Below are 24,756 nucleotides of genomic sequence, written 5' to 3'. Positions count from 1 at the left end.
AAAAACACCGTGTAAAACATTTATGGGGCCCATAGGTGGCTCAGTCTGTTGAGCATGTGACTTCGGCTGAGGTCATGATCTTGAGTTTTGTGAGTTCGAGCCCTGCCTAGAGCTGTCTACTGTCAGTGTGGAGCCCACTTGGGATCCTCTGCCCTCCCCTCTCTGCCCCTCCCTGCCCCTCCCACACTCATACTCTCTCTCTCTCTCTCTCTCTCTCTCAAAAATAAATATTAAAAAAACAACGACAATAACATCTTTATGGGCACCTGGGGGCGGCTCAGTAGGTTCAGCGACCAGCTCTTGGTTTCGGCTCAGGTCATGATCTCATGGTTCTCGAATTCAAGCTCCACATCTGGCTGACAGCTCAGAACCTGACAGCTCAGAGCCTACCTGGGATTCTCTGTCTCTCCCTCTTTCTCTGTGGCTTACCCATTCACTCTGTCTCTCAAAATAAATCAACAACAACAAAGTACTGACTTAAAAAAAAAACTTTAAACCATTTTGTGTTGGGGGGTACCTGGCTGGCTCAGTCTGTAGACCATCTGGCTCTTGATCTTGGGGTCGTGAGTTTGAGCCCCACGTTGGGTATAGAGATCACTTAAATAAATAAAGCTTTATAAAATAAATAAAAATTAAAGAATAAAACATTTTGTGTTGTCATAAAACATTTGCTATATATTTTTTTGTTCTGTTACCTTCTTTCACAGTTCCACATTTTCATAAATTAAAACTCAGTTGAATAAAACTTGTCATGGGGGAAAGTCACAAGGGTTTTGGGAGTTTCTATAATCTGCACACTTAGTTCTTTTAACTGTAGCAATAAACTGGCTGTGGATTGCTTAAAACCATCTTTTAAAAATAGCCACTTATCTGTGAGAAACAATCCAAACCAATGGAGTAGTAATGAATGCACATTAATTAATTAATTTTAAGGAGAGAGAGAGCAAGTGCATGTGCTCAAGCAAGGGAGAGGGTCAGAGGGAGAGAAAGAGGATCTTAAGCAGATTCCATGCTCAGTGTGGAGCCAGATGTGGGGCTCAACCTCAACTGAAATCAAGAGTTGGACACTTAACTGATTGAGCCACCCAGGCACCCCACAGTCATTTTAGTCTCTAGTTCCAGTATGTGTCATGTGGTATGGGGAAGGTGGCTGGTGAGGTTTTCTTTGTTTGAAAAGGTGTACTGGTAGGTTTTTCTGTATGGGCAAAGAGCACAGCATGACAAAGGCAATTGCTTGAGAATAATTTCCTGGGCTAGAATCTAAGTGAAAATTCAACTTCATGCCGTTGCCGTCTAAGGATGCAAGACCTCTTCATGGCCCTCACCTGCCAAGCCTTGTCGCCTGAAGGTGCTATCTTCTGGTTCCTATTGAAATTGAAATGCACATATAACTAACACTTTTAGCTGGTTTGAGGTTCAGTAATTTGTAAAGCTCTGTATTTGCCCCAACCAACTTAAACAGTAGTGTAATGAACATCCATATACCTTCCACCTCAATTCAACAGTAACATTAAATAAATAAATAAATAAATAAATAAATAAATAAGTATAAATAAATGTATATGTATATACATATATATGTATTTATGGGGGTTTTTTTTGTGGGTTTTCTTTTTTTGTTTTTTTGTTTGTTTGGGGTTTTTTTGGTGAACGATTTGAAAGGCAGATATTACTCCTCACTGCTAAATATTTCTGCATGCATCTCCTGAGGTTAGGGATTTTTTTTCCTATGTAACCTCAGTACTATATCATACCTAAGAAAAATTGACAACAATTTTATGTTATCTACCATTTAGTCCATATTCAAATTTCCCCAATTATAAGGTAGAGGTTTTTGTTTTGTTTTTTTTAATGCCTTTTAAGTCTCTTTTAATCTTCAGGTTTCCTTAGAGAGTAGGCCACCTCTTGAGGTCAGGGGAAATGGAAAGTGTTGGAGTGTGGAGTGTTCAGAAGGAATGGTTGGAGTTCAGACTTAAACTTCTCAATCTTTCATCTGGAGTTACCTTTAGTTACACTAGAATGCTTTACCTAGGTTATCAGTCTGTTCTTCTGCATTACAATTTAGGATAAAGGCAAGGGAAAAATACTTTTCTTATTCCCTTTTCATTTTATTCTTCCCTCTGTCTCCTGCCTAATGCTTGGCCTGTCTCTGAAGTGCCTTCCTCCTTTAAGCATGAGGCAGCGATGATAGATAGGTTTGTAGTCAGGAAGATTGGCAAGGTCTTTCAAGTAATTTTTCAACAACATAAAATAATTAATGCCCATTAGTAGAGAAAAATACTGCTTCATTCAAGACATGATCATGTACACAGCCTTTTCTGAGAGATCAACTCCAGAGACTTCCTTTGGGTTACCAAGAATTGGTGCAGGTTTGGGACACCTGACCTATTAGCCTAGTGCCTTCTGTTGAAAATAGTTTCCTGGAAACTTGTCATGCCTTCGTTTGTGGCAGTTCCAATTCCTTTCTGCTTCTTGAAGTTGCTCTGAGCTCTACACCTTGGAGATTGCTTTATATTCTGTGTCATGGTGGATTTAGCACCTAAATTAAAGCTTGCTCTCTCCCCCCCCCCACCCCCACCTCCTCTCTCTTCCCCTCCTCCTCCTCCTCTTCCTTGTTCTTCTCCTTCTTCTTCTTGTTAATAAACATTACTTCTGAAGTTTAGGAGACAGATTGTGATCTGACCATACTGAGTTATGTTAGAAGTTGATATTTGGCTGTTCATTTCTCCACTGATTTCTATACAGATACATTTCTCCTGGAAGGTAACAGATTTATGGTAGACGAAAATTCATGAAATGTTCCATATTTTTAAGGAAACCAGCCATAAGCTGATCTTTTTTTCTGAAATATGGGATGTAATACCATACCAAAACTTACTAAGGGAATTTTCAATATTACATTTTTCTTTTTTTTTTAGTGTTTGTTTATATTTGAGAGAGAGAGAAACAGAATGTGAGCAAAAGAGGGTCAGAGAGAGAGAGGAAGACACAGAATCTGAAGCAGACTTCAGGCTCTGAGCTGTCAGCACAGAGCTCTCCTCGGGGCTCAAACCCAGGAACTATGAGATCATGACCTGGGCTGAAGTCAGATGTTTAAACCGACGTAGCAACCCATGTGCCCCTCAAAATCCTACTTTAAAAGATTTCAATGCTCAGTTCTTTGAGATGATCTATGTTGGAAAGATGTCTGATAGCTTATTTGTTAGGTGAAGTAGTTAGACTAGATGACAACATTACTGCCAGTTTTAAAATTGTGTTAATAGCTATACATACTTACATATACATACATGGAATTTCAAGAAAGATTTACAAAAAATTGGTAATAGTGTTTGCTTCTAGCAAGGAAGACTGGGGAACTTGGTTGTGAGAACGGAGACTTTTCATTGTGTACACTTTTATACTATTTCCATTTTTATGATAATGTGTGCGGATTATTTTCTCAAATTAAAAAAAGGGGTATTTGGCTGGCTCAGTCTGAATAGCATGTGACTCTTGATCTTGGGGTTGTGAGTTTGAGACACACGTTGGGTATAGAGATTACTCAAAAATAAAATCTTAAAAAAAAAAAAACTAGTACAAAAAGAAATACGATTGAATATTTTGCTTGTTTAAGGAAAGTAGTCTGAAATATATAGTACTCTTAGTACTAAAAACTGATCTAGTGGACTAGATATTCTGCAGTTCTTAAAAAGGACTCTAAAGCAATATAGAAAAATTATGAGTTAATAAATGAAAAGTTATTACAACTAGTAAAGTGTACGAGTGGCTGATATTAGATGGTATATAAAGAAATGAAAACAGTGGTGTTGGGATTGTGAACAAGTTTTGTTCTTTAAAAAATCTTTGAGGAAAGTTAGTCATTCTTCAACTGACTTGTTTTTGTTAAACTTAAAGGGAACTTCAGTTCCAGAGCAACCTCTGAGGCCCTCGGCCAGAGCCCGGGTAAACAGGTCAGGTTCCTGAAGAAAATGGCTATGGCTGCCAGAGTCAGGAGAGGGGTAGAGATGAATTAGTGCAGCAGCAATACTGTACTTTCAGGTTCACGACGTGAGGATGATGATGATTAGTGCTTAACCTGGAGTGCTTACCCTGTGCCAGACACTTTGCCAAACACTTTCCTCTCCGGGATGAGGTTAGTTCTCCTGACAGCCCCTTTTGCTCGCCCCTCACTGGTGGACAGTGGTGCCACGAACGGAGTCAGGGTGTCAGCCTGACCCCCACCAGAAAGCACCGGCTGGCAGGAGGTCCACAGCCGCTTCCTCAGTGCTTGGACCTCTGCTGGTTCTGCGCTGGCTGGGATTGATTCTCTTTTTCTGCTCTCTAGAGAGCTATTACCCGAGAGCCCAGTTTGGGTGAAACCTGATGCTGAAGAATTCAAGCTGCCCCTAGTGTGTCCTCTCATCCTAGCTCTAGGCCACTCATTTCCTGCTTCTCCCGCTGTGCCCCGGTTTGCTTTGTCCCATTGTTCCTTAAACTGCAAGCAGATTTTGTTGAGCTGGGGGGAGGAGGACTACTATCAGAACTCCTCCAGTCACCCCTTTAAACCCCTGAAAGCACAACCTAGGACAAAGTCCACACTTGCCACACCCTTTTTGGCTCTTTTCTTTTCTCCTTTGATAACTCTTACCTATTTTTCCCCTGCTACCTCCCATCAGCCAGGAAACAAAACTATTTCCCAGAAATTCCTATTGGCATTTTCAAATTCTCATTGTGTACCTGCAGTTATTACCTCATTTTAATTGCCAGCTCGTGCTTGAGTTAAAAAATGACAAACACAATAGCTTCCTTGTAGATGTCGTATGATGATAAGCTGAACTTTTTACAGATTGCCTAATTTGCTTTCTCAGAGCCCATTCCTTTACTGGAAACTCAGTGGAGCTCTTGCAATCACAGAAAAGAGGCTGACCTGACCCTGTGGTCTTTTACCTAAATGTCAGTCCTGAGGGAAAAGAAAGCTGCTAATGCTTTGTGCAGGAGCAAACCAGATTTTAAAAATAGAATCTGCCCCAGGGTGCTCAGCTGGCTCAGTCTGTGGAGCATGCACCTCTTGATCATGGGGTTGTGAGTTCAAGCCCCACACTGGGTGTAAAGATTATTTAAAAATAAAATTGTTAATAAACTAAAACAAAAAAAATAAAAACAGAATCTGCCCCAGTCTTTAATTCAGTACAAATTACCGACCTGGCATTGCCAGCCCGAAACATCATACTGATTAATAGGTATGTGTTTTTAATCAAACCATGTGTTTTCATAGTCTCTGAGTCAGGTGAAAAGGTGAAAGTTTCACAATTTCTTTTTTGTTGTTGTTCTTTTTGTCTTATCTTAGAATCCCAAGTAGGCTCGGGGCTGTCAGCGCGGAGCCCAATACAAGGCTTGATCCCACAACCATGAGATCATGACTTGAGCAGAAATCAACTGAGCCACCCAGGCACCCCACAGTTTCCTTTTAAACTAAATTTGGCTTTGTTTTGTTAAATCCTAACCACCTGACATTTAATATATAGTCCTAATGAAGACTAGACTTCATTCCTGAGAGTCTGTTTTGCTCTTGATTTATGTACTTTCTAACTCCATTCTTTTGTTAGCTTTTAAAATTCCTGTTTTGACACTAGAAATGAGTTACAGTTGAGACATATCCCCATTTACTCTCTTTGAAGTATATGGTGCACTAGAACCAGAAAGGCAGTTGGTTTCTGAAGGTCCACACTCGAGTTGAGTTTGAGTGGAGGGTGACTTCTCCAACTAAGACTAATTTTGTCTTCTTTAGTTTCCCACAGTCAGATCACCCGCCTCTACAGCCGATTCACCAGCCTGGACAAAGGAGAGAATGGGACTCTCAGGTAGGCAGTTCTGTCTGTATTTCCTCTTTATTTTTGGGCAATGTCTGAACAGGGCAGAGATAATAGGCATCCAGAGTGCAGATAGGAGGGACAAGTTCTTCACTGTCTTTGGGCACCATCGATTCACAAGGGAGTTAAATAAGCAGAACAGTGGCTTTACATTTATCACTAGGTGCTTGTTGCTTTGTTCTTAACTTCTGTTGATTTGGGCAGCCAGCCTTCATGCTGCTCCTAGGAACTACCTAGGTGGTCTAGATTGTTTTGTCCTCTCTTCTCATTTCCCAATCCAACCCTATAACCCTAGGATACATCAGTTTATTTATATTAATGTTAGATAAGATGTTCAATGTTTCAGTCTAGAGCAGTGGTTCTCCGGGCTCCTGGGTGGCTCAGTTGGTTAGATGTCTGACTTCAGCTCAGGTCATGATCTCACAGTTCATGAGTTCGAGCCCCACATCAGGCTCTGTGCTGACAGCTCACAGCCTGGAGCCTGCTTCAGATTCTGTGTCCCGCTCTCTCTCTCTGCCCCTCCCCCACTCGCTCTTGCTTTGTGTCTCTCTCTCTCTCTCAAATGGATAAACATTTAAAAAAATACTTTTTAGAGCAGTGGTTCTCAGCTGAGGGTCTTTTGCCCCTGGGTGATAAAATGTCTGGAGACATTTTTGATTGTCATGACTAGGGCTTGCTGTTGATGTCTGGTGTATAGAGGTCAGAAATGCTGTTAAATGTCATGTAACAGACATGATAGGCCCTCCCATGACAAATAATTATTCTTCCTAAATATAAAACATGCCCAAGTTGAGAAACTCCTGTCTAGAGTTAAGTATATGATTTCAGAGTAATGTGGTGTTGTACCACTTCATATTTGTAATCATCTTATCGTAGTCCAATGAAATATCTTGTTACCACTAGCCCCCAACCTAACTCTCAATAGCAAGCATAGCTTTGACTAACCAAAAGCTAGTAGCTTTTCTAGTGGCTGACAGTAAGCAAGAAGTAGTTTGAGACTTCTTTGGAAGACTTCTAGCACAATTGTGGGATGTAGTATAAATGGGGAAGAAATATAGTTGTTAAGCCTTTGTACATAATCCTTGGACAGAATAGCTAGAGAATTGTGATAAATCCATAGAGATGTGTTTGTGTAGGGCCAAATCGCTAGAAGCTGGGATTGACTCAAATCATGCTTTTTAGTCATTAAAGTCAGCAACTATGGAATATCTACCATGTGCAAAGACCACACTGGGTGCTTTTTCTTCTTCTTTTTTTTTTTTATTGAGGCAAATACACATAATATAAAATTTACCATTTTAACGTGCACAATTCAGTGGCCTTAACTGGATTCATAATGTTGTATAACCATTACTACTATCTAGTTCCAGAACATTTTCATCACCTCAGATGGAAACCTTACACCCATTAAGCACTCACTTTTTTTTTCTTTTTAATATTTTTTAATGCTTGTTTATTTTTGAAAGAGAGAGAGACAAGGACAAGCTGGGGAGAGGCAGTGAGAGAGAGAGACACAGAACCTGAAGCAAGCTCCAGGCTCTGAGCTGTCAGCACAGAGCCTGATGCAGAGCTTGAACCCATGAACCACGAGATCATGGCCTGAGCCAAAGTCAGATGCTTAACTGAGTGAGCCACTTAGGCACCCCTAATCTGTCACTTTCTATTCCAGGGACAACCACTAATCTATTGTTTTCTCTGTAGACATTTCATATAAATGGAATCATACAATCTGTGGCTTTCTGTGACTGGCTTCTTTCATTTAACATGGTGTTTTCAAGGTTAAATAATACAGCATGTATTGATATTTCATTTCTTTTTATGGCTGAGTAATATTCCATTATATGCATATGTTACATTTTGTTTATCCGTTGATACGTTGATGGACATTTAGGTTTTTCACACATTTTGACTGTTATGAATAGTGCTACTGTGAACATTTTGTGTGAATATATATTTTAATTCTCATAGGGTTTACAGCTAGGAGTAATATTGAAGGTCATATACTAATTTTGTGCTTAATTTATTGAAGAACACCAAATTGTTTTCCACAGAGGCTGCACTGTTTTACATTCCTACCTGCAATGTATTGAGTGTTCAAACTTCTCTACATCCTCACCAACACTTACTATCTGTCTTTTAATTCTAGCGATCCTTGTGGGTATGAATGATTTATCATTGTGGTTTTGATTTGCATTTCCCTGCTGGCTATTGATAAGGAGCATCTTTTCATGGTTGACCTTTTTTGTTTTTTAATTAATTAATTAATTAATTAAGTTAAATTCAGGTTAGTTAACAATGTATTGGTTTCAGAAACAGAAGCCAGTGATTCATCACTCACATATAATACCTAGTGCTCATCCCATCAAATGCTCTCCTTAATGCCCATCACCCATTTACCCACCCCCCAACCCTGTTTGCATGTCTTCTTTGGAGAAATGCCTTTTCAAGTCCTTTGCCAATTTTTTAATTGGTTTGTCTTTTGTTGTTGTTGATTTCCAAGAGTTCTTCCTGTATTGCAGACACTAGACCCTTATCAAATATATGATTTACAAATATTTTCTCCTATTCTGTGGCTTGTCTTTTCATTGTCTTTATAGTATTCTTTGAAGCACAAAAGTTTTAAATTTTGATGAAGTCTAACTTATCTAATTTTTTTTTTTGGTCCATGTACTTTTGGTATCCTATCTAAGAAACCATTGTCAAATTCAAGGTCATCAACATTTACCTCTGTGTTTTTTTCTAGTAGTTGTATAGTTTTGCTCTTCTGTTTAGGTCTTTGATTCATTTTGAGTTATCGTGTATGGGTGTGTGTGTGTGTGTGTGTGTGTGTGTGGTGTGAAGTAAAAGTCAAACTTTAGTTTTTTGCATGTGGATGTCTACTTATCCTAGCACCATTGGTTGAAGAGACTATGTACATTTGTACTTGAAAAAATACATCAGGGGCTGCCTGGGTGGTTCAGTCAGGTGGGCATCCAACTCCTGGTTTTGGCTTGGGTCATGGTCTCCTAATTCATGGTTTCAAGCCCCACATCAGGCTCTCTGCGCTGGTAGCTCAGAGCCTACTTGGGATATATTCTCTCTCTCTCTCTCTCTCTCTCTCTCTCTCTGTCTCCCCCTCTCTCTGTCTCAAAAGTAAATAAATAAATAAACAAACTTTAAATATATACACATACTTAAAAAAAAGGAATCAGACTAAAATCCTTTTTTTCTTTCAGTTCTAATACTTGAATAATTTGCTTGAGTTTAGGTTTACATCTTCCTCATAAATTCAGATTTAACCACTACGTAAAGTTCTAGAATTCACATGCATTTTGAGTCCTTTTCTTCTTTGTGGAAACTGAGTGATCTGTAAATGTCGTTGTGTGTTTTGATCACTTTCATTATTTGCAGGAAAACAATGGAAAGACTTTCATAAAAGGAGTTGTTTCTTCTTAGGGTGAAAATTTTGCAGGTGTCAACTAGTGTTACCTACTCATTAAAATCTTGGTAAGATTTGGGGCGCCTGGGTGGCTCAGTCGGTTAAGTGTCCGACTTCAGCTCAGGTCATGATCTCGCGGTTCGTGAGTTCAAGCCCTGCGTCAGGCTCTGTGCTGGTGGCTCAGAGCCTGGAGCCTGTTTTCAGATTCTGTGTCTCCCTCTCTCTCTGACCCTCCCCCGTTCATGCTCTGTCTTCTCTGTCTCAAAAATAAATAAAGGTTAAAAAACAAATGTTTAAATCTTGGTAAGATTTGCTCAATTGCTAAAACACCATTTCATACTCTATGGAAAGCCAGTGAACTAATTTACTCATCTGATAGGTATTTATTGACTGTCTGTGATGTGCTGGGTACTGTTCTCAGTGCTGGTTTTACACATTCTTGGTTGGGGAAGAGGTGGTAGAAAGTGATGCGATATTTTTTTATTTCCTAGTTACCTAGATCTAACTGATTTTTTGTACTCAGTTTTACAAAGCCCTAGATCTTAAATTTGTGCTTTGATCTCCATGTGGTGTGAATCAAAATATGGGATTATCCCAAGCCTTGAGTATAAGAGGAAATTACCCGATTGTACTACACAGTAAACCAATAGCATATTGTATGTAAACCATTTTTTGGACCCACCTACTATCAGGGCATTGCTCTGGCTATGCTTCCTGACACTACCATCTCCGCCTCTGGCCATCCCTTAGATATTCTACCCTCTTCCCCAGCCCCGTCTTCTCTTCTACTCCCTCTAGCCGTAGAGAATACCTGCTAGACTCTAAAATCTTCTGTAGTATAGCATAATTTAGTTCTTTCTAGCCTTCACTGCCAAACCCAGCTCAAGTCCTGTCTTGACTTTTTCAGGGTACTCAGCCAAATGCAAGTGACCAATCTTTTGTTTCCTAGAATAGGATCTACTTTCTTAAGAAGGCTTTTGGCAGAAATATTTTCCTTTCTACATTTTCTTTACTTTCCTCTTCCATGATGCTCCCGTGTCTGGGAGCTGAAGCCAAATTCAGCAGAGTCAGAAGCTATACCATGTATCATCCACAGCATTTGTATTCTTTTGTAGTGTCAGTCCCACTGGGAACATAAAGCAGAAACTTTGGAAGGCTTTGATTAGGAATTGAGCTTCTGCAAAGTGCTTTCAGAGATTTGCCCCAAAGTATGTTTTATAGAATACCAGTTCCTTGGTCTGCCAATAGATGTTGCATAAAAAGAAGAAACATAATTATCGACTAAACTGTGCAAAGCTTGGGGCGCCTGAGTGGCTCAGTTGGTTAAGCGTCCGACTTGGGCTCAGGTCACGATCTTACGGTTCATGTGTTCGAGACCCACATCGGGCTCTGCGCTGACAGCTCAGGGCCTGGAGCCTGCTTCAGATTCTGTGTCTCCCTTTCTCTCTACCCCTCCCCCTTTCCTGCTCTGTCTGTCTCCTTTTCTCTCTCTCAAAAATAAATAAGCATTAAAAAAATAAATACGGGGTGCTTGGGTGGCTCAGTTGGTTGAGCATCTGACTTCAGCTCAGGTCATGATCTCACAGTACGTAAGTTTGAGTTCTGTGTGGGGCTCTGTGCTGATAGCTCAGAGCCTGGAGCTTGCTTTGGATTCTGTGTCTTCCTCTTTCTCTGCCCCTGCCCTACTCACACTCTGACTCTCTCTCAGGAAATGAATAAATGTTTAAAAAAAAATTTTTTTTAAATAAATGAACTGTGCAAAGCTTGGTAAACAAGGTTTAACAGGCTTCTTTTTTATGGGTTTTCCTGGCATCTTTAATATGCTTAAGTGAATTGGGCCTCTTCAAGAAGGGAGTATTATAAACAGTATTTACCAAATTGATTTTTGGAATTTTCCTGTAGACTTTTTTACATGGATCACCTTCCAGATATTTCATAGAATGTAAAAATATACCATAACCTCACAAATCTCATTTTCTTCAGAGGCCGTTATTTTAGGTCAAATGTTTCTACCACTGCTGTTAAAATTGATCTTCCTGAAATGGCATCTGTCCTGTAAGGGGTCTTGAAGTGGTCCTTTGTAGGTCAGGTCAAGATGAGAGCCTGATCAGCACCTGAATACAAAGATGATTTCTTTTGTTTAAATATCTTCTGTATTGATCTAATCTGTGGTGTTAGAAGTCAGGATAGTGATGACCCTTTGTGGAGGGGAGCAGGTAGAGACCAAAGGAGCATGAAGGAGGTGTTTGGGTACAGATCATAAACCATTTCATGATTTGGGTACTGGTTATAATCTTTACTTGGTAAGAGTCATCATGCCAAATACTTGTGATTTGTGCTTTTTTCTGTAGGTATGTTATACTTTGGTAAAAGTTTGCTTGAAAAATAGCCTCTGTTTTTAGCAATTTTAATATTGACTCTTTGTCACATAATACTTTTTCTGGGGGCTCCTGGGTGGCTCAGTCGGTTAAGCATCCAACTTCGGCTCAGGTCATGATCTCACAGTCTGTGAGTTCAAGCCCCGCATCAGGCCCTGTGCTGACAGCTCAGAGCCTGGAGCCTGCTTCAGATTCTGTGTCTCCCTCTCTGCCCCTCCCCTGCTCATGCTCTGTCTCTCTCTGTCTCAAAAATAAATAAAAACATTAAAAAAAATACTTTTTCTGAAATAATCCCATGATGAAAAATATTCCTCGATGTTAAATCATGCAGTTTAGGTTGACTACAGGGGATAGTACAAACCAGCTAAACTCTGCAAGAAAGTTTTTACTGGGAATTGCTTGTTGGCTGTGTTGTTACATATCACTTAAAAAAAGACTGCCTGTTGGGAATGCACACTGGTGCAGTCACTCTGGAAAACAGTATGGAGGTTCCTCAAAAGATTAAAAATAGAACTACCCTATGACCCAGCAATGGCACTACTAGGTATTTATCCAAGGGATACAGATATGCTGTTTCGAAGGGGCACATGTGTTACAGAACCAGGTTGGAACACTGGTGGAAAAACCAAGCAGTAGCATTTGGAGATCTTGGTGGATCAGAGATTTACTTAACACCGGGGGGCTCACAGGAGACTGTTTCTCCAAAGATCTGAGTGCCAAATGCAAGTGGGGAGGGTAATTTATAGTTGTCATCTTCCATATCTGTGGGGGTTTTCGCACGCGCAGCAAACAAAGGAGGAAGAACCCAGAGGAGAGGTCTCTAAGCTAGAGACCAGAGTTTGTTTTAGCCCCATTGGCCATCTTTGGTGTACTTTATTCCCTTCTCCAACACATGCACCCCAATGTTTGTAGCAGCACTATCAACAATAGCCAAAGTATGGAAAGAGCCCAAATGTCCATTAATAGATGAATAGATAAAGAAGATGTGGTATATATATATATACAATGGAGTGTTACTCGGCAATCAAAAAAATGAAATCTTGCCATTCACAACTAAGTGGATAGAACTAGAGGGTATTATGCTAAGTGAAATTAGAGAAAGACAAATAGCATATGACTTCACTCATATGAGGACTTTAAGATACAAAACAGATGAACATAAGGGAAGCAAAAATAATATAAAAACAGGGAAGGGGCAAAAACATAATAGACTCTTAAATATGGAGAACAAACAGAGGGTTACAGGAGGGGTTGTGGGAGGGAGGATGGGCTAAATGGGTAAGGGGCATTAAGGAATCTACTCCTGAAATCATTGTTATACTATATGCTAACTAACTTGGATGTAATTTAAAAAAATTAATTAAAACAAAATAAAAAAATAATATAGCAATTAAAAGACAGCAATTTGTCAGAGTGGATTACAAAAAAAAAAAAAAAGACTACCTGTAAATTTTAGGAGATTGTGTCCTGAGTGATAGCTGTTTATCTGCTTAAACACTGAGTGCTTTTTAAGGTTTATTTTCTTGTTTGACTTTATTCAGAGGACAGATGATTTCAGTGTCCCAGACAAGCACTTCCTTGTACACACTGGTATTAGTTATTTCAGAATAGGTTTCACAGATGAGAACTGTGATACTAGTCTAATTCTCACTCTTTTAGCAGATAATTTTCCTTTCTGAAACCTTTAAATATCTCCTTTTGATGTTCTGAAACTTCACAAAGATGTACCTTTTTGTGGGTTATTTTTCATTATTCACTGCTCAGTATTAGGTGAACCTTCTCAATCTAAAAATACATCCATTAGCTGGGAAGTTTTCTTCTTTTATTTCTTTTATTATTTCCTCCCCTCTCTTTTCCTTTTTGATCTTTATGGCTTATCTGTTGGCTGCTTACTGGACCACAAAGACTCAACTTTCACTCATATTTCCTGGCTGTTTTGACTTTTTCCTTTGCTTTCTGAAGGAAATCCTTGAATTTATTTTTCAGTCATTTTGATGAACTTTTTTTATTAGTCCACAGCCTATTTTTAATTTCTAAAGACCTCTCTTTTCTCTGACCTCTGTTCTATCATAGTAACTTATTTTTGCTTTATAGATGCAAAAGCTTATCAAATGTCTACGGGGTTACTTATTAGAATCTTTTAGAACTTTCTTGTGTTCCCTGAATTGTTATCTGTATTCATCTTGATCCTACTCTTTTGTGCAATTAATTTTCCCAAAATATTGGGTGAACTTTGGTTGTCCATTTATATTTATGAAAAAGCCTGCATGGATTACTATAGAAAATTGGCATGGGTTTGTTTGTGGTTGCTTTCACCACAGGTCTTTCCTGGATGGAAGGGCTGACTTCAAGTCCTCTATTCTCTGAGCAGGGCCAGTTGGTAGACCTCACTTTAGGGTATATGGTCAAGGAGCAAGGGTACAGATCCCCCCCTCCCTTCTTCCTTTTTTTTTTTTTTTAATTTTTTTTTAACGTTTATTTGTTTTTGAGACAGAGAGAGACAGAGCATGAATGGGCTCCCCATTCATGTCAGAGAGAGGGAGACACAGAATCTGAAACAGGCTTCAGGCTCTGAGCTGTCAGCACAGAGCCCGACGCGGGGCTCGAACTCACGGACTGCGAGATCATGACCTGAGCCAAAGTCGGCCGCTTAACCGACTGAGCCACCCAGGTGTCCCCCCCTCCCTTCTTCAAATAAAAGGACTGTGTTCCTCAGAGGCCAACTTCTCATATTTGAATTCAGCCCTGCCCAGGTAGCTCTTTCCATTTCTTTCCTAACAGATCAAATGGTTTTATATTGTTAAGATGGGCGTCGGCAGCATTGGGCAGCTGGCCTGTTCTTTAAAAATTCCTGTAATTACCCTGAATGTGGCTTCCCTTACCTGGCAGTCCTGAGTGTGGTGCCTTGCTGAGATTCTGCAGGGCAGAATGGCTCTCAGCTGTGTTGCAGCCTTTTCGTGGGCCCTCCTCTGACTACTTGTCACTACATTTGCACTTATTTTCTACTTCCAGAATTTGTCACAGTCGCTTGGTTACTAGCACACGCCTCCCACCCTGATTGTTTATGTCACGGATATATTCTGATAACGTGTGTGTTTCTGTTGACATTTCAGGGGGTTTTAGAGAGTGAGAGAAGGTAAATGTGTGTGTGCCCAACATATTCAACCAGAGGTCACACGTAGCCTTGCAGATTAGCCAATCTGGCCCTGGAATGCTGCAACAACTAACAAAGTTTAGATTTGGCACTTATTGACACTTTACATGAAAATAATTCTATTATGGAGAGCCTGGGTGGCACAGTTCTTTGAGTGTCTAGCTCTTGGGCTTGGCTCAGGTCATGATATCATGCTTTGTGAGTTTGGGACCGACACTGGGCTCTGCACTGATGGTGCAGAGCCTGCTTGGGATTCTGTCTCTCCCTCTCTCTACCCTTCCCCAGTTTTGCACAGACACTCTCTCTCAAAATGAGTAAATTAACTTAAAAAATAAAGTAAAACATTAAAAACAGAAAATCAGTCTATTATCAAGACAACAACAACAAAATTATATTATCAATTTAATTTAAAATATTAATTAAATGGGGGTGCCTGGCTGGCTCAATTGGAAGAGCATGCGACTCTTGATCTTGGGGTTTTAAGTATAGAGATTACTAAAAAAATAAACTAAAATATTAATTATGTGCTTTAAATAATGGAAATTATTTCTGTGTTAAATATAAATAATAACTTATTTCTATTATATCACTTGAATATGGAATGCTTTTACATTTCTTAATATGTTCCCACAAGTGTGTCCTATTAACAGATTTTAATGTCCTCATTATGTATAAGTCATCTAAGCATCGACCCAGGATCCTGAAATACAAACAGTTTACTGTAAGGCTAATTCTCCAAGTAAGAGAAGGAACCTGCACAGTGAAGATCAGTGTAGAGGGCTGGCACTTCTGGTTACTAAAAGTCTCTCAAACATCACTGTGCCGGTGAAGGTCTGGAAAACCACTCTCACTGGGAATTTCTTGGCCACAAAGAATGCTGTTATATGGTTCTGTTCTCAGACTTGCCTACTTCTAATAATAATATCTTTTCTTGAGGTACCTGGGTGGCTCAGTCGGTTGAGAGTCTGACTTCAGCTCAGGTCATGATTTTATGGTTCATGAGTTCAAGGCTCACATCAGGCTCATTGCTGTCAACACAGAGCCCACTCTACATCCTCTGTGCTCCCTTCTCTCTCTGTCCCTCTCCTGCTCAATCTCTTTCAAAAATAAATAAACATTAAAAAAATATCATATCTGGGGCACCTGGGTGGCTTAGTTGGTTAAGTGTCCCAACTTGGATTCAGGTCATGATTTCGTGGTTCTCTGGGTTCAAGCCCTGTGTCAGGATCTGTACTCAGGATCCAGCTCAGAGCCTGGAGCCTGCTTCAGATTCTGTGTCTCCTTTTCTCTCTGCCCCTCTCCTGCTTACACTCTGTTTCTCTCTCCCTCTCTCTCTCTCTCTCTCTCTCTCAAAAATAAATAAACGTTAAAAAAAAATTTTTTTTAACGTTTATTTATTTTTGAAACAGAGAGAGACAGAGCATGAATGGGGGAGGGGCAGAGAGAGGGAGACACAGAATCCGAAACAGGCTCCAGGCTCCGAGCCATCAGCCCAGAGCCCGATGCGGGGCTCGAACTCACGGACCGCGAGATCGTGACCTGAGCTGAAGTCGGACGCCCAACCGACTGAGCCACCCAGGCGCCCCAAATAAAATAATAAATAAATCAACATTAAAAAAAATTTAAATATATATATATATGTATCTTCTCTTAAAATATCTTTGAGGAATATTTTCCTAGGTATGAGATAGACTATAATATTGGCATGCTTTTTTAATGTACACACAAATTTTGAACAAGATCTTACATGTAGAATGTGTACTGCTTAGAGGATATATTTTTCTCTATTAAGTTTGTGTTAGTGGACAAATTTAAGAAGTTGTTTTAGAGAAATTGCCTTGATCTCCATTCTACTATAGAACAACTAATAAAAATAAACTGTATATTTATTTAACAGTTTACAAACGATTATTTTCTATTCTTTCATTTTCATTTTGATACTATCAATAGTATTCCTCTTGGTCTTATGGAACTGCATTGTATATACAATCTAAATTCCAGGAGTAGAATTTTTTTAAAAAGTGTCAAAGGACAGGGTTAGGTCTTACTGACATTGGAAGTCCAAGTCTAGATCCCCTTTGAGACTGAAGTTCAGGCTTGATTGTGTACTCTCCACCTGATACTAGACCTGGTATTTAAACTGTGCCTTTTTTCAGCTAAAATTACTTCAGCTTGTTAGACATTAAACTGAGGTATGTGGCTATGAAATTCAAATGAACCTTAATCTTTATTTAGAAGGAAGTAGTTATTGTTTCTTAACCTGTGTCAAAGAAGAAGAACCACTTTGGTGATAATGTGGACTTTGTATTACAGAATAAATTATGTAATAAGAGCTTAGTACGTTTGTTGAATTAAATAATCAAGACCTCCTTAGTTTCCTTTATCTTTTATCATCCTAAGCAACCCAGTTATCTTAAGAATCGCTTCTTCTGGTTCATTCATTGATATAAAAATTATTACCCTAAGGAATCAAGGAAAGTTAGAATCCAGGGGTGCCTAGGTGACTCAGTTGGTTAACCGTCCCACCCTTGATCTTGGCTCAAGTCATGATCTCATGCTTCGTAGGATCGAGGCCCACTTTCAGGCTCTTTGCTGACAGCATGGAGCCTGCTTCAGATCCTCTCTCTCCTTCTCTATCTGTCCTCCACTGGGGCCCGTGCTTGCTCTCTGTCTCTATCTCTCTCAAAATAAATAAACTTAAAAAGAAGGGGGGTGGGGGTGAGATTAGAATTCAGAGTTATTGTTCCAGAGCTTTGTGCTCAGTTCCCAGGTCAGTTTCTACCTGTGTCACCACCAGTTGTGCTGGAGATGAGCTTCTTGAATTAATTCAGCACCATCTAAATGTTAAACCATTCTAAGAGGAACAAGAGCATTGAAGGCTCCTGGATAAAATAGGGACATTTCATTAGCATTTAGTACAAAGCAGGTAGAGGAATAAGGTCTCTCTCTTCTGTTAGTAAACATCTTGAAGGCAAGAATCAGGTTTATTCAAGTTTATATTATTCTTTTTCTTTACTTTTTATCTGGAAATTGTTTTCTTTCTTTTCTTTCTTTCTTTCTTTCTTTCTTTCTTTCTTTCTTTCTTTCTTTCTTTTTAATGTTTATTTTTGAGAGAGACAGAAACAGAATGCGAGTGGGTTAGGGGCAGAGGGAGAGGGAGACACAGAATCTGAAGCCGGCTCCAAGCTCTGAGCTGTCAGGACAGAGCCTGACACAGGGCTCCAACTCACAGACTGCAAGATCATCACCTGAGGTAAAGTCAGACGCTTAACTGGCTGAGCCACCCAGCACCCCATTATCTGGAAATAATTTTAAACTTACAGGAAAGTTCCAAGAATAATGCAAAGAACTTTCACATACCTGATACTCAGATTTAGCAGTTAACATTTTGCCACATACTTCAGTGTGTATTTCCTATTGCAAGGACATTCTCATGTCAAAGTCAAGAAATCAAGCATTTTGATATAGTACTATTATGTAATTCCATGTTCTGTATGGCCTGTATTCCATTTTTACCTATTGGTTTAGTAATATCCTTCATAGTAATGTTTTTCCTAGTTAAGGATCATGCATTGAGTTCAGTTATACATTTCTTTAGTCCCCTATAATCTGGAACAATCCTCTGCCTTTCCCTGTCCTTCATGACATTCATATTTTTGAGGAATACAGCACAGATATGTTCTAGACAGCTTTATGTTCTTGGCACAGGATATCAGCTAAGAAGTTTTTAGAAAATACTTATTGAACATTTTTGGGGAGAGCACCTTTCTTTCAGCAAGTTTAATATGGGAAAGAAGTGTGTGTTTTTTAAGAAAAAGAGCATGTGCTTTGACATAGGGACTTAGATTTAAATCCTGGTTCTGCCACTTACTACTTCAGTAGCACAGGGCAAGTTACTTTATCTCACTGACTCTCAATTTCCTCAGCTCTAAAAGGGTACAGGTAAAACGCCTTGAAGAAACAAGATAATGTGTATAAACAGAGTGACACATGATGTGTATATAGTGAATGGCAGCTAATAATACTCACTTCAGTGTAACTTCCAAGCTGTGAGAAGATGATTGCCCTTGCCAGGTTCGAAACTTAAATACTTCTCTAGCTCTGAGTCGGTAGGAGAAATGGAAGAAGAGCCAGAATCGGAGCAAGGAAGTATGAAAATCAGTTAGTTGTCACATTTTATTCTTTCCTTGGACACTGCCTAAGAATTCCTTGCCTTTCACAGGTGCTGTAGATCTCACCGAGAGTACAGAATTTTTGCTACCTCCCACAGACTCTGTGTTGTTTAATACTTTGCGTTGCTGTTCACTCTCCATACCTAATAACCAAGTACAAAATGGTAATGTTCAAAGAATGATTTACAGGGACAGCTCAGTATTTGTTCGTCAGTTGGTTTATTGACGTAACTTGTGTGCTGAATTCACTGGAATGTGGCATAGTCAAATCTGGCCTCTTCCACTCCTGAGTTGGTGTGAGAAACACTTGGCAGCAACTAAAGTGCAATTCTTTGCAGTTATTTGGTATAATTTGCCACAGAAGTAAATTCCATGAGGTAATGATCTTGCTAGGTTGTACTCTGGCATGACTAAAGGAGTTCCTGCTAAGGGCCAATAATCTCTAACTCAAGGTGATTCTCTTGGCAGCCGGGAAGATTTCCAACGGATTCCAGAACTTGCCATCAACCCACTGGGGGACCGGATCATCAATGCCTTCTTTCCGGAGGGGTGAGTCCCTGCAGTTGTTGGGCTTCCTTTCTGAGGCTAATCTGAAATAATGATATTGGTTGGGTCATCTCAGATCCGTGATCCTCTTGATTATACTGGGCATCCTTAACTTAGTCATATCTAGAAGATCTCTTCTCTTCTACCCTCCTTCCCATTTTTAAATTTCAAATAGGTATATAAGCCTGTTTTCAAACTTCTGTCTTTAATCTATGTTTATCTTTAATGTAAAACTAAAATTTTTTAAACTTGTATTTGGAAATAATTTCAAATTTATAGAAATTTGTAAAAATTGAAAATAATACAAAGAACTCCCAGACTTATCTGTTGTTACATTGTTAACATTTTGCCTCATTTGCATGTGTTCTCTCAGTTCAAGCCAATGAAAATATAATCAAATCGCATATGTAATTAGACATTTTCTAGTACCCACATAAAATAAAAAATAAACAAGTTAAATTAACTTCATTAATATATACTTTATTTAACCAATATATTTAAAATATTATCATACGGGGGCGCCTGGGTGGCGCAGTCGGTTGGGCGTCCGACGTCAGCCAGGTCACGATCTCGCGGTCCGTGAGTTCGAGCCCCGCGTCGGGCTCTGGGCGGATGGCTCGGAGCCTGGAGCCTGTTTCCGATTCTGTGTCTCCCTCTCTCTCTGCCCCTCCCCCGTTCATGCTCTGTCTCTCTCTGTCCCAAAAATAAATAAACGTTGAAAAAAAAAAATTTAAAAAAAAAAAAAATAAAATATTATCATACGATATATAATCAATATTTTTAAATTAATACATTATATTTTTTTAATATTAAGTCTTTGAAATCTTATGTGTAATTTATACCTACAGCACCTATCAGCTGCTGGAATATTAGTATAAAATATTATGTATTTTATTCTTTTTTCCAGCTTTTTTGAAATATAATTGTCATATAAACATTGAATAAGTTTAAGATGTACAGCACAGTGATTTTATATATGTATATATTGAAAAATGATTGTCACAATAAGGTTAGTTCATCTATTTATCACCTCACATAGGGACTGTTTTTGTGTAATGAGAACTTTTATAATCTATTCTCTTAGCAACTTTGAAGTATACAATATAATACTGTTACCTATTCTCACCATGCCATGCGTTACATCCCCAGAACTTATTCATTTTATAACTGGAAGTTTGTACCCTTTGACCATCTTCACCTGTTTCTCCCATTGCCTATTTTATCTCAATAGATCAATCATATGCCAATTTTTATATCCTTTATAGCACTCCCCCCCACCCCCACTCCAATACACGATCCAGTCTGGGTCTGTTGTCATGTCTCTTTGGCCTCCTTTAATGTGGAACATTTTCACAGCCTTTATTTTTCTTTTACAACATTGGCTAAGGATGCAGTTCTCTCCACCACACACAGTTTGTCAAATAGATTTAGGTTGGTCTAACGGCTTTTGATATGCTTCACTACTTAATACACTGCCATCAAAGTACTGGGTAAATATTTATCCATCTGATTAGGTACTTTTTTCTGAATAAAGCTTATTATGCATTGTTTTAAGTAATCTCTTTAACAATTTCTTCCTGGTTCCTTGTAACTTATCTGTATGACCCAAAAGGACTTTAAGAAGTTCAGCGGTTGCCAGTTTCTTAATAATGAGACTAAGTGTCAGTGAGGATACTATCAGATAAAATACCTGGAGAGGAAATTTTAGAACTCTGGACTGGGAGCAAAGGAATTTGCAAGTTGTGAAGTTGGGCATTTAGTACATTTGAGTGACAGAGGGGAAAGACTAGCAGCTAGTTTATTTGAGGACACGAATCTAATCAAACTGAGACCTGCTCTCTTCAGATTCATGTTGACCATGAAGAATCTCCTGCCTGTCTTCATTTTCTCCTTTTTCTCTCCCTGAGAAATTACCCTGTTTGTTTCAGGTGTGGTTTTTGTGCTGAATTCTTGCATTTTTTTCCACTTCCTCTTCAGTCCATACCGAACATTGACCCTGTCCAGAGATAACTTTCACAACTGTGCTTTGTATCCAAACATTTTGGAATGAAAAGTAAGCCTAGTAGAATCATTTTGCCAACAATTTTTTCAGAGTTCCATGGTGACCATTGATTATTTGAAGAAGCGGTTCTTGGGAAGCTGTTTTATAAGGCCCAACCACCTTTGTTGTGACTACAGTATTGGCCGCCATCCTATGTAACATTCTGCTAGAGACAGTAGGCAGGTGCACATGAGGAAGTTGAGGCCCACACTGGGCTACACCACTAAGCTCTTAACAAGCTTCTCTTCTGCTTCTTGCTGTTAATAAGATACAGAGATTTGGTTTCTGGGTTTTTTGTTTCTTCTCTATTCTTATGCAAGTGGAATTTTTTTTTAATGAGATTTGAAAATGGAGCATTAGTATTTAGTTTCCTTTAACCTTTGAGTCATATGTCAATAATATATGTACTTATTAACCTGTTTGTTTTGGCATATAACTCAAATCTTATTCCATATTACTTGATTCCTTAGATCTTATGTTTTTTTATGAGATACTGCTCCATTAGCAATATATAGCTAACTTGAAAAACTAATGGTCATTCTTTTGAGTACATTGAGCTCATGAGCTAGCTTTTGAACTCCATCCTTAGACAGTCTGATCAGCGTGTTTCTGCCTGGCACTTGAGAGACTTGACGTATGACAACTATTCAATGGGGCAAGAAAAGAGTGGGATTTACTTTTAGGTAGCCACAGGAACTAGACAACCTATTCTTTCCATGACTACCTTAGATAAGTAACCATATCACATTGGATATTCTCCTTTAATTAAAGAATATTGGGGGCAATGGGATGCCTCAGTTGGTTAGGTGTCCCACTCTTGATTTCAGCTCAGGTCATGATCCCAGGGTCATGGGATCCAGCCCTGCATCAGGCTCCCTGCTGAGCATGGACCCTGGTTAAGATTCTGTCTCCCTTTCCTTCTGCCCCTCCCTTGCTTGTGTGTGCACACTCTCTCTTTCTCTCTAAAATATAAATAAATAAATAACATCGTTCAAGTTTTAGAATTCTTTCTTCTTTTTATAAGTTTATTTTAAATGTTCATTTTTTTTTTTTTAATTTTTTTAACGTTTATTTATTTTTGAGACAGAGAGAGACAGAGCATGAATGGGGGAGGGTCAGAGAGAGAAGGAGACACAGAATCTGAAACAGGCTCCAGGCTCTGAGCCGTCGGCACAGAGCCCGACGCGGGGCTCCAGCTCACGGACCACAAGATCGTGACCTGAGCCGAAGTCGGACGCTTAACCTACTGAGCCACCCAGGCGCCCCAATGTTCATTCATTTTTGAGAGAGAGCACGCATGCTGGAGGGGCATGGGGGGGACAGAGGATCTGAAGCCGGCTCCACGCTGACAGCAGACAGCCCAGTGCAGGACTTTAACTCAAGAACTGCGATATTATGACCTGAGCCAAAGTCGGACGCTCAACCATAATTTAGACTCAGGCACCCCTACAATTATTTCTCATAGGGTTACTGATTTGCCTGTGGCATGATTAATTTTCTCTAATTGTAAGTACCAGAAAAGCTTTATATATGAGTATTCCAAACATAATCATGAGAAATGGGGAAAAAAAATCTATCCAGTTATGAGGGAATAATAAAATCATGACAAGTAACACAATTACTTTGCAGACATTTAAAATGTTTCAAAGTGTTTATGTTGATTGGAGACATGCTTAAAAGTTTAAAACAGGATAGAAAATTGTGTATGCATACAGTATGTACACAATTATCCAGAATGCATAGAAAAATAAATGGAAGAAAATATATTAATGATTATAATTGATTGATAGAGCTAGGAATGGTATTTTTCCTTCTATTTTCCCCCCAAATTTCCAAAAATGTATTTATTGCTTTTATAACAAAATATTTATTTTAGAAGTTGCTTTTCCATAATATGCCTTAACCTTAAAATATGTGGTATAGGTGTATGTGATTTCAGGGGAAACACGATAGGTGGCTGGGGAGTCATTGGGTTGACATGGCTAATTTACTGCTCACTGTAAACCCACTACAGCAGTGAGTTCAAGTCCTGGCTTGCCTGATAGTGTAGCCTTGGTGCTACTCAAAATCCTCCTTGGGAAAAGAGATACAAGAAACATCAGTAGATGACTCTGACCCTGCTAAATTCAGTTACCTCTCCAAGTCTGGTTAATCATTTATAATGTGGGAAAAATAATACCTATCTCACAAGGTTGGGTTGATGCTTAATAAAGGTATTTTATGAATCCTAAAGAATCATGCATATGGGGAAAGACCTCGTTAAATGGACTTTAAGGCCACTCTAGCTAAAACTGTTGCCAGCATATTGAATTCCTAGGAAAGAATTACCCCGATTGACATGGTATTCTGTTTGTTCCATTTCCCAATCAGAGAGGACCAGGTAAACTTCCGTGGATTCATGAGAACTTTGGCTCATTTTCGACCCATTGAGGATAATGAAAAGAGCAAAGATGTGAATGGACCAGAACCACTCAATAGCCGAAGCAACAAACTGCACTGTAAGGAGATAAAGTTTTCTGCCTTAAAATATTTGCTTTCATTTCTTACAAATCATGTATTTACTCATTCATTCATTGAAGAAGCATTTACAAGAGTATAGTGATGAAGAGCTCAGACCCTGAAATTAAACTGACTGGGTTTGAATCTCAGCTCTACCCCTTTTTGGCCATGTGATTTTGGGCAAATGACTTAAAAACTTTGGGCTTTGGTTTCCTCTTCTGTAAAATGGGATGTTACGGGATTTCACATAGGGATGTTGTAATGATAAAATGAATTGTAATATGTCAGGTACTTCAAATAGTGCCCGGCAGTAAGAGTTAGCTGCTGATATTATCCTTAAAATTCATAGAATGCTTACCATGTGCCAGGCAGTGTGTAAGTGCTAGAGCAACAACAGTGAATAAAACCCAGCCCCACCTGTAAGGAAGAATGGCAGTCCTCAGCCTATCTTAGAATTTGGTTGCTACTGGGGTAGGAGTAGGGGTAGACAGCTGTCTTAGTGCAAGATTTAACTTTTGTCCCCATGCCTCTTGCCTCCTTTCCTTGGACACTTGTTATATTTCCCTCTGCCCTTGTTGGCTCATGTATGGTATTGCCCAATCCCTTACAACACTTCTCCAGAAATTGAAATTGAATTTCTCTTTTCATTCAACGTAAGTTGAAATTGAGATTGTATTGCATTGATGAGCCCAAGCTTTT

At 39.2% G+C, this 24,756-nt stretch overlaps 1 protein-coding gene across 1 annotated transcript in view; it reads left to right on the top strand.

The window, feature by feature from the left end:
• Positions 1 to 24,756, top strand: part of CHP1 (calcineurin like EF-hand protein 1) — a 45,578-nt gene that overhangs the window by 3,324 nt on the left and 17,498 nt on the right. The window contains exons 2-4 of the mRNA XM_047075297.1: positions 5,768 to 5,840; positions 19,440 to 19,520; positions 23,929 to 24,056. Coding sequence (XP_046931253.1) covers positions 5,768 to 5,840; positions 19,440 to 19,520; positions 23,929 to 24,056 — 282 coding nt within the window. The remainder of the gene's footprint in view (positions 1 to 5,767; positions 5,841 to 19,439; positions 19,521 to 23,928; positions 24,057 to 24,756) is intronic.

This window comes from Lynx rufus, unplaced genomic scaffold (assembly GCF_022079265.1).
Source record: "Lynx rufus isolate CCGP_SWC_20201006 ecotype Redwood Valley unplaced genomic scaffold, mLynRuf1.p SCAF_13, whole genome shotgun sequence".
NCBI classification, from domain to species: Eukaryota; Metazoa; Chordata; class Mammalia; order Carnivora; family Felidae; genus Lynx; species Lynx rufus.
This window is presented reverse-complemented; position numbering and strand designations above follow the sequence as displayed.